This window comes from Rhinopithecus bieti, unplaced genomic scaffold (genome assembly GCF_001698545.2).
Source record: "Rhinopithecus bieti isolate Rb0 unplaced genomic scaffold, ASM169854v2 scaffold_31072, whole genome shotgun sequence".
NCBI classification, from domain to species: Eukaryota; Metazoa; Chordata; class Mammalia; order Primates; family Cercopithecidae; genus Rhinopithecus; species Rhinopithecus bieti.
In genome coordinates, this window is record NW_016813477.1 from 261,616 (window position 1) to 271,495 (window position 9,880).

General features: G+C 42.0%; 2 protein-coding genes across 4 annotated transcripts in view; both read left to right on the forward strand.

Moving 5' to 3' along the window:
* The window catches only part of LOC108512893 (rab11 family-interacting protein 4-like), a 164,755-nt gene that overhangs the window by 82,616 nt on the left and 72,259 nt on the right, over positions 1-9,880 (forward strand). The gene's annotated exons all lie outside the window — the stretch shown is intronic.
* The window catches only part of LOC108512899 (nuclear transport factor 2), a 2,720-nt gene continuing 1,813 nt past the window's right edge, over positions 8,974-9,880 (forward strand). The window contains exon 1 of one of the 3 annotated variants that reach the window (XM_017848455.1): positions 8,974-9,880. In XM_017848455.1, coding sequence (XP_017703944.1) covers positions 9,104-9,487 — 384 coding nt within the window. In that variant the 5' untranslated portion in view covers positions 8,974-9,103 and the 3' untranslated portion in view covers positions 9,488-9,880. The other 2 variants (XM_017848457.1, XM_017848456.1) reach the window with 2 other exon arrangements.

Consider the following 9,880-nt stretch of genomic DNA (forward strand, 5'->3'; position numbering starts at 1 on the left):
AAATTCTGGGTTGAAAATTCTTTTCTTTAAGAATGTTGAATATTGGCCCCCACTCTCTTCTGTCTTGGAGAGTTTCTGCTGAGAGATCTGCTGTTAGTCTAATGGGCTTCCCTTTGTAGGTAACCCGAACTTTCTCTCTGGCTGCCCTTAACATTTTTTCCTTCATTTCAACTTTGGTGAATCTGACAATTATGTGTCTTGGAGTTGCTCTTCTCGAGGAGTATCTTTGTGGCATTCTCTGTATTTCCTGAATTTGAATGTTGGCCTGCATTACTAGGTTGGGGAAGTTCTCCTGGATGATATCCTGAAGAGTGTTTTCCAACTTGGTTCCATTTTCCCCGTCACTTTCAGGCACACCAATCAGAGATAGATTTGGTCTTTTCACATAATCCCATATTTGTTGGAGGCTTTGTTCATGTCTTTTTCCTCTTTTTTCTCTAGACTTCTCTTCTTGCTTCGTTTCATTCATTTGATCTTCAATCATTGATACTCTTTCTTCCAGTTGATCGAGTCGGTCACTGAAGCTTGTGCATTTGTCACGTAGTTCTCGTGTTATGGTTTTCATCTCTCTCAGTTCTTTTAATGACTTCTCTTTTAATAACATTGGTTATTCTAGTTATCCATTCTTCCATTCTTTTTTCAAGATTTTTAGTTTCTTTGCGCTGGTTATGTAGTTCCTCCTTTAGCTCTGAGAAGTTTGATCGACTGAAGCCTTCTCTTCTCAACTCGTCAAAGTCATTCTCCATCCAGCTTTGATCCATTGCTGGCGATGAGCTGCGTTCCTTTGGAAGGGGAGATGCACTCTGATTTTTTGAATTTCCAGCTTTTCTGCCCTGCTTTTTCCCCATCTTTGTGGTTATATCTGCCTTTGGTCTTTGATGTCTGTGACGAACTGATGGGGTTTTGGTGTGGTTTTCCTTTCTGTTTGTTAGTTTTCCTTCTAACAGTCAGGACGCTCAGCTGTAGGTCTGTTGGAGATTGCTTCAGGTCCATTCCAGACCCTGTTTGCCTGGGTATCAGCAGCGGAGGCTGCAGAAGATAGAATATTGCTGAACAGTGAGTGCTGCTGTCTGATTCTTGCTCTGGAAGCTTCCTCTCAGGGGTGTACCCCACCATGTGAGGTGTGAGGTGTCGGTCTGCACCTAGTAGGAGATGTCTCCCAGTTAGGCTACTCAGGGGTCAGGGACCCACTTGAGCAGGCAGTTTGTCCATTCTCAGATCTCAACCTCCATGCTGGGAGATCCACTGCTCTCTTCAAAGCTGTCAGACAGGGTCATTTACCTCTGCCGAGGTTTCTTCTGCTCTTTGTTGAGCTATGCCCTGTCCCCAGAGATGGAGTCTTCAGAGACAGGCAGTCCCCCTTGAATTGCGGTGGGCTCCACCCAGTTTGAGCTTCCCGGTGTCTTTGTTTACCTACTTAAGCCTCAGCAATGGCCTGCGCCCCTCCCCCAGCCTGGCTGCTGCCTTGCAGTTAGATCTCAGACTGCTGTGCTAGTAACCAGGGAGGCTTCGTGGGCATGAGACCCTCCTGTCCAGGTGTGGGATATAATCTCCTGGTGTGCCATTTGCTAAGACCCTTGGTAAAGTGCAGTATTAGGGTGTGAGTTACCTGATTTTCCAGGTGTTGTGTGTCTCAGTTTCCCTTGGCTAGGAAAAGGTATTCCTTTCCCCCTTTTGCTTCCCAGGTGAGGCGATGGCTGCCCTGCTTCAGCTCTCGCTGGTCGGGCTGCACCGGCTGACCAGCACCGATTGTCCGGTACTCCCCAGTGAGATGAACCTGGTACCTCAGTTGAAAATGCAGAAATCACCCATCTTCTGTGTCACTTGTGCTGGGAGCTGGAGGCTGAAGCTGCTGCCATTCGGCCTTCTTGCTCTGGGATCTTCTTATTTTTCTTTAAAATTACCAAATCTTAATTAGTAAGAATTATCCTAATGGTTTATATTTAACATTCAAATATTTAAGACAGGCACACTGGCTCATGCCTGCAATACCACCACTTTGGGAGGCCAAGGCAGGAGGTTTGCTTGAACTCAGGAGTTCAAGAGCAGCCTGGGCTACATAGTGAGACCCTGTCTTTACAAAAAATTTAAAAATTAGCCAGGTGTGGTAGTGCACACCTGTGGTCCCAGCTAATTGGGAGGTTAAGGCAGGAAGATTGCTTGATCTCAGGAGATCAAGGCTGCAGTGAGCCATGATCACACCACTGCACTCCAGCCTGGACAACAGAGCAAGAGCCTGTCTCAAAAAAAAAAAAGTATTTAACATTGTTATTAGTAGAATCTATGGATGTTGCATTTTTGTTGCTTCCAAGAATGTGGCTTTTGTGATAAGACTTTATCTTAAGAAGGTCTGGAAGTGAAAATCAGAGCACATTTCCCAAAATGTCTTTTCTAGTTAGCCACATTCCAGACAAGTGCTAATATGCATTTTACATTTTTCAGTGCAGAGGAGAAAGATACATATAGTGTAATGCAGTGGGAATCTTGATCTCTGTGTTGCTTCAGGGCTCCTGGTCCTTCTTTTCCAGCCCGCAGGCTCCAAAGGACCATCTGACTGATTAATTGGCATTTATGACTCTTTAGCAGGCACTAAAGTTGATCCACTTGCTAAGCTGCTTAAAATCTGTAAACAGTAAGTTTCAAATTTTTGTTTAAGCTGTGAAAATTTCGTTTAAATAAAGCCTTAGTCAGTAACCTTATATATAAAACAGACAAACGTGATAGGGACAGGCTAGGTGATCGGCCCTGAAGCCTGGTACATGTTTATCTCTCTCCTGCTCCCTTGCTCTACTCACTCCTAAGGAGGAGTTTGAAAGCACTACCCCTAGGAGAACCCCCAAAACAACCAATATTCATGATAAAACCACCTTGAAGAGTTGTCTACATTCTTGGTTATCAACCTTTAGCTCTAACTGGGACCCTGGAGAACTTGGGAAACACTTCAAGAGTTTCTCATTCAGTAGGTCTGGGTTTGGACCTGAGAGCTCATATTTCTAACCAGTTCCCAGGTCATGCTGATGATGCTGCTGGTCTCACGACCACGTTTTGAGAACCTCAGCCCTAGGTCTATTCTGTGGAGCATTTGTTTCACACTCAATGGGCCAGTGAGGATAATTCATTTTCAGCTAAAGATTGGGCTAAGAATTTAACAAGTTTCCTTTAAAGTTTGTAGTGTTTAATATAATACAGTACCTGTTGTATCTCCAAGAAAAGGATCTAGTATTTGATCATAGAACATCTTTCCCTTCCCTCTTTTTTCTTTTGAAAATAGAACAAACATGGAAATTAGTATCGTGTGTAGGCCAGAGATAGAATTCAGAAAAACTGAGACACGGCAAAACTGTATCTGTTAAGTTTATTTTTGTTGCTCCAGAAGTTTGCCTTCCTCTATCTCAGACCAAAGGTACAACTTGTACTTTGAGAAACCAACTAATTAAAGTGTTTGAAGTGAGATGAGGAACCTTATCTGTCCAGGTCATATGAAAGATATCTGCCTTTCAGATGATTTGAAGTTGTTTCCTGGGGTTATATTAGAAGACTGTGTTAATATATCTCCCTTTGCTTTTCCTCTGTTCCCTTCCTCTAACTAGGCCTCTTGATGAGGTTGAAAGAAGTTAGGAGACCTAAATTCTAGTCCTAGATTTGGTACTAACTCACCAGTAACTTAGTGTCTGGGCTAAGTTTTCATTTCAAGATTCCTACTCTTAAAAATGAGGGAGTTTGGGATGGGTGTGGTGGCTCACGCCTGTAATCCTAGCATGTTGGGAGGCCAAGGCGGGTGGATCACGAAGTCAGAAGATCAAGACCATCCTGGGTAACACAGTGAAACCCTGTCTCTACTAAAAATACAAAAAATTACCCAGGCGTGGTGGCAGGCGCCTGTAGTACCAGCTACTCGGGAGGCTGAGGCAGGAGAATGGCACGAACCTGGGAGGCGGAGCTTGCAGTGAGCCAAGATCCTGCCACTGCACTCCAGCCTGGGCAACAGAGCAAGACTCTGTCTCAAAAAAAAAAAAAAAAAAAAAAAAAAAAAAAGGGCGTTTTGTAAGTGGGAGTTGAACAATGCAAACACATAGACACAGAGAGGGGAACAACACACACAGGGGCTCCTGGAGTGGGAGAGTTGCGAGGGGAGGGAGAGCATAAGGACAAATAGCTAATGTATTCAGGGCTTAAAATTTAGGTGACGGGTTGATAGGTGCAGCAAACCCCCATGGAACACGTATACCTATGTAACAAACTTGCGCATTCTGCACGTGTATTCCAGGATTCAAAGCAAAATAAAAATTAAAAAAAAAAAAAAAAATGAGGGCGTTTAACCAAATGAATGCAGAGATAACTTGCAAGTCTAAAATTCTTTAACCTGCAGGTGATGTTTGGTGGTGTGAGTACAGGAGCAGTACTGTGGAGCCTGCTGTAGGGGAGGCACTGGCTCACCACTTGCTCGGATATTATCCTGAATAGAAAATGGTCCCAGTTTTTGCAGATGTGGTTGTACAGACTGATAGAGGTTCAGTAACAAAGTCATATATCTAGAATATAGCAAAGGTAGGATTTCACACTATCTGAGCATAAAGAATGCTTTCCACTCTGCCTAATGCCATAATACACTTAACACCCAGTTTCTCTTTAAACTGTTTTCATTTTTTAATATTTCCTTTGGGTCCTTTGAGATCAGGTAGATTTTGGACTAAATCTCAGCTCAGCTGCTTTATGGCTGGCAAGTTACTCAACCTGCAGGATCTTTAGTCTCCTTATCTACAAAAAAGGAATAATAATAACCTCTTTGTATGTTTATTAAGAGGATTATGTCAAGTGCTGAGCACAAAGTATGTGCTCAATAAATAATAATTATTTTAACTTACTCTAGAGTTATAAGCACTGTAGATAACAATGTTTTTCTGCCTTTTTGTCTTAAGCAGTTTATTATAAGCACTTATGTTGCCCAGGATTTCCATATTTATATTTAGGGGCTGCATCTGTTCTCACTAAGTATATAAATAGTTATTTACTTATCTATTCTGCTACAATTGATATTGAGCCAGATGAGCCAGGCTCAAGGGGTGTAGAACCTGTAAGGCAGGCGTAAGGATGGCACTTGCTCCCATCTTTGAAATCTCTTCTTGGAGATCCACGCAAACCTCACTGAGGTTCGCTGCATGCAGGACTTCTGCTTGAACCTGCTGGTAGGTTATCAGTGACTCTAAATTCTCTTTGCAAGATGCATGTAACTTTAAAGCCTCAAACTTAAACATGATCTTTTACTTCTTAATTTGTTCCTCATTTGCTTTTCTATAAGCAAAAAGTATTTTTCAAATATTATTCTGAATGAATAGCCAGCTATATTTAGATCAATTTGAAAAAAAAAGGATGGCTTAATTATACTTTCACTAGTGAGTATAGATGTAGACTACAAATAGGATTTTAGAGAACTCTTTTATTGCTGATTCAGAGGAGAGGGCAGAGGACCAGGACAGTTTCAGCTGGAGGAGAATCTGCATTATATTTATATGGGCAGGAGTTAATTATATGCCAACAGAAATGTGGCTGATTTGGGTCATTTTAGATAACTCTCTAATGGGACTAGAATTATTATTCTATGGCATAAGTGAATTTGTGACTGCCTTAATTTTTTATTAAAATCACAGATCTCATCCAAGACAATCTTAAGCTAGCAACATTTTTCCTTCAGCTGGAAGGAAATAAAATGGTGTAAAGCTGGATTCTAAAATGTAAATTGCAGAGAAGAAGATCTGTTTGTAATTAACTTAGAAAGTGTTGTTTGTGTTTAACTTCACCATAATTTCTCAGGATGAACAAATTGCACATTCAATAATGCAGGCAAGAAGTAAGGCTTTTAATAAGTGTAAATGTTCTTTCTCAGTTGTTATTTCTAAGATGAACCTGTGAACTTTTAATTTATATGTTGGTTGGATATAATTAGCCCTTGAATTGTCTAGCTTTTGAGACATAATTATTTAGAAGGAGGATGGAGTAGAGAGAGCATTTTGATTTTCTGATCATCAGGAGAAAAATGATGCTCTGCATTGAAAATCTTAAGAGTGATGCTCAAAAGGAAAATGTAGTCATGTAAACATATGTTAAATACTTGGAATAATATTAATAAGTATTTTTATATGACAAAACTGCACCTTTTTTTTCTTTTCTTTTCTTTTCTTTTCGTTTTTTTTTTGAGATAGGGTCTCGCTCATCACCCAGGCTGGAGTGCAGTGGTGCTATCATGGTTCACTGCAGCCTCGCATTCCTGAGCTCAAAGGATCTTCCCACCTTAGCCTTCTAAGTAGCTAGGACTACAGGCACATGCCACCATGCCTGGTTAATTTTTAAAAAGAAAATTTGTAGAGATCGGGGTTGGGGAGCAGGCATCTTGCTATGTTGCCCAGGCTAGTCTCGAACTCCTGGCGTCAAGAAATCCTCCTGCCTCTGCCTCCCAAAGTACTGGGATTACAGGCATAAGCCACCACACCTGGCCCACAGCATATTTTATCTGTTTTTTCCTACCAAATCACCTTGCCTGGCAGATTTTAATACTTTTTTATCTTTACAAAATTTGGAGAGTGAAAAGAATTCAAATTCTCTCCAACTACTGGGTAATTAAATCCTGCTTAAATATCTTATATATTGATGCTCTTATTACAGAAGTCACCTGCAGAAGATTAACTGATACATTTTGGACAACTGAAGTGAACTACTATCAAGGCCAAATGTAAATTGCAAGATGCTAAAATATCTTGAGAGGATAATAACTGGAATAACCTGTAAGCTGAACCACTGTGAGGAGGCATTTGGTTTTCTTCTTGGCAGGGCACTGGATGCCAAAGCTAACTAAGTTATTTGGCTTATCTTTCTCTAACATTGCTGTTTAGATATCAGGATTCTGACTGCCACTGTAGAGCTGGAATGTAGCTTTTTAAAAAATGCCTTAAACATACATATGAATAAAAATTCAAATATGTTCAAAAAGGTTAATGGCAGAGTAAGTTTCTGTCCCATCTCTGTCCTCTGGACATGGTCCTCTTTTTAGAGTCAGTCCCTGGTAACAGCCCCTTAGGTCTCCTTCCAGAGGTACTTTGTGCACACCAAGTCCTGCAGATACATATTTTACTACTACTTTTGTATGTATCATTGTATGACATGCACTGATTTGCACCTGCCTTTTTTTTAACTTGATTGATTTTGGATATTGTGCCACCATTACACAGAGCTGCTTTGTTATTTTGAAAGATTGTTTAGTATTCATTGCATTGTATAGATGGACCATAATTTATTTACCAGACCTCTATCTGTGGATATTTAGATGATTTCCAATCTTTTGCTAATATAAATAGTGCTGCATTGAATAACTCTGTTCAGTCATCAACATATCTCTAGGATACATTTCTAGAAATAGAATTGCTGAACCAAAAGAAAAGCAAGTACAATTTTTATTTTGACAAAGACTGCCAAACTGCAGTGCATGTTGCAGCAGGCTGTGAGAGTGAGGTTTGTTTTTATACCCTAGACCTGACCTTTGTCACTGGTAGGCATTTTTTCTGAACTTGGCCACAGTGTTACATTGTTGACGTTCTGTCTGTGACCAGGACTCTTTTCCCACAATCCTGGCCATTGTACTCTTTTACAGCCATTTGAGGGCATTGCTTTTAGGAAAACAGACTTATTTCTCTGTGTTTCCTCATAGATGAGGGAAATAAGGGAAGTGTTGATGTTTCAGAGCTGTGAATTTTGGCAGTGCAAAGAAACATTAGAGAGGTTTCCTTGACGTCAAAATTATAGGAGGGGATCTTCTCACCCTCAAATAAAGAAACAAACTGGGCCGGGCGCAGTGGCTCATGCCTGTAATCCCAGCCCTTTGGGAGTTTGAGGCAGGCAGATCACCTGAGGTCAGGATTCGAGACCAGCCTGGCCAATGTGGTGAAACCCCGTCTCTACTAAAAATACAAAAATTAGCTGGGTGTGGTGGCGCATGCCTGTAATTCCAGCTACTCAGGAGGCCGAGGCAGGAGAATCACTTGAATCTGGGAGGCAGAGTTGCGGTGAGCTGAGATCACACCAGTGCACTCCAGCCTGGGCGACAACAGCGAAACTCTGTCTCAAAGAAAAGAAAAAAAGAAACAAACTGAAGTTTTGACATTTTTAAAACCAAAGTATTGGTGGTGTTATGTAACTATCACTTTACCACTGAGCCGCTCTACTAACCGGACCTCACATTCTCACCCCTGGGTCTGGCTCCCTGATGGCAATCCCGCTGGGGGCTTACAGCTCCCTCTCTCTGCTGCTTCCTTTCCTCCTTCATTTCCCACCTTCCTCTTCTCTCCTTGTCCAAACAGCTTATTACTCCGGCTGGAATTTTACCACCTCTTTCTCCGCCACTGTTGTAACACTACAGGTCCAGGCCAAACCAGAAGAAGCTCCTTCCTTGTGATGAATACTTTATAATCTGTGATATGATTTGTACTACAGATTTGTGAAACATAAAGGGCCCCTTTTGTTCAATTATGTAGAACCCCTAGTTCACAGTACTCATTTAAATATGTGATGTGGTTAGTTGAAGGATTTTTTTTTATTCTGAGATTTAACTTTAACTTAGGTATATTTTAAATATAAAACTTTGATGGCATTACTATGAGTTGTTTAATAGACTTAAATGTTCTTACAGTGTGCACTTACTTTCCTTGGAATGGTATGTCAAAGTAAACAATGATGGCAAGCTCCCATGGCTAATACTGGCATTGTTGCTGTTCTGTGCCATTCCTTCCCACATTGGTCTCTAATCTACAAGGTACGGGATAGTTTTAGCCATATTCATGACATCTGGAACAGTGCTACTCAGAGTGGGCCACAGACTAGTCTTTTCTTGCCAATCTGCAGCTAGGTAAGTACAGGATGCTGCCAAATTGCTATAAAAGTCTTTGAACACTGAAAGCATAAAAGTATTCAAATTTTTTGAGAGTGCAGCGGGGCGGGCGAAGGAAGGCAGGGGGGAAGGGACAGTCGGTCGCAGACCGCGCTGGGTTGCCGCCGCCGCCGCTGCCGCCATCGTGCCAGCCCCTCGGGTCTCCGTGAGGCCGGGTGACGCTCCAGAATGGGAGACAAGCCAATTTGGGAGCAGATTGGATCCAGCTTCATTCAACATTACTACCAGTTATTTGATAATGATAGAACCCAACTAGGCGCAATTTACATTGATGCGTCATGCCTTACGTGGGAAGGACAACAGTTCCAGGGGAAAGCTGCCATTGTGGAGAAGTTGTCTAGCCTTCCGTTCCAGAAAATCCAGCACAGCATCACCGCACAGGACCATCAGCCCACTCCAGATAGCTGCATCATCAGCATGGTTGTGGGCCAGCTTAAGGCGGATGAAGACCCCATCATGGGGTTCCACCAGATGTTCCTATTAAAGAACATCAACGATGCTTGGGTTTGCACCAATGACATGTTCAGGCTTGCCCTGCACAACTTCGGCTGACCTCCTCTCAACTAGGCACTCATGCTGTTTCCTCCTCCCTCCTCTTCCCAATACTATTCCCACTCCTCCAGATGCTCCAAATATCATGCACAAATGAGCAGGGCCGCGGCGGGAGTGGGCGCAGTGCGCTGCTGCCACCGAGGTGTTGTGCATGATGTTTGGACGCTAGACTAGTTGCATCTGATGGGAGAAATTTGTGTTGTACCAGCGCATGCCTTGGAAAGACTTAAGTAATGCAAAAGGTTGTCCTTTTTTTTTTTTAATCTACTGACAAGTTGCTCTAGTAACCCAAAGAAGTGAAGGAGAAAGCAGCTGCCTCACCGCCCAGACATTGATTTGTTCAGATGTTTCAATGCCTCATGATACAATAAAACCACAAAAATTTTCTTAACA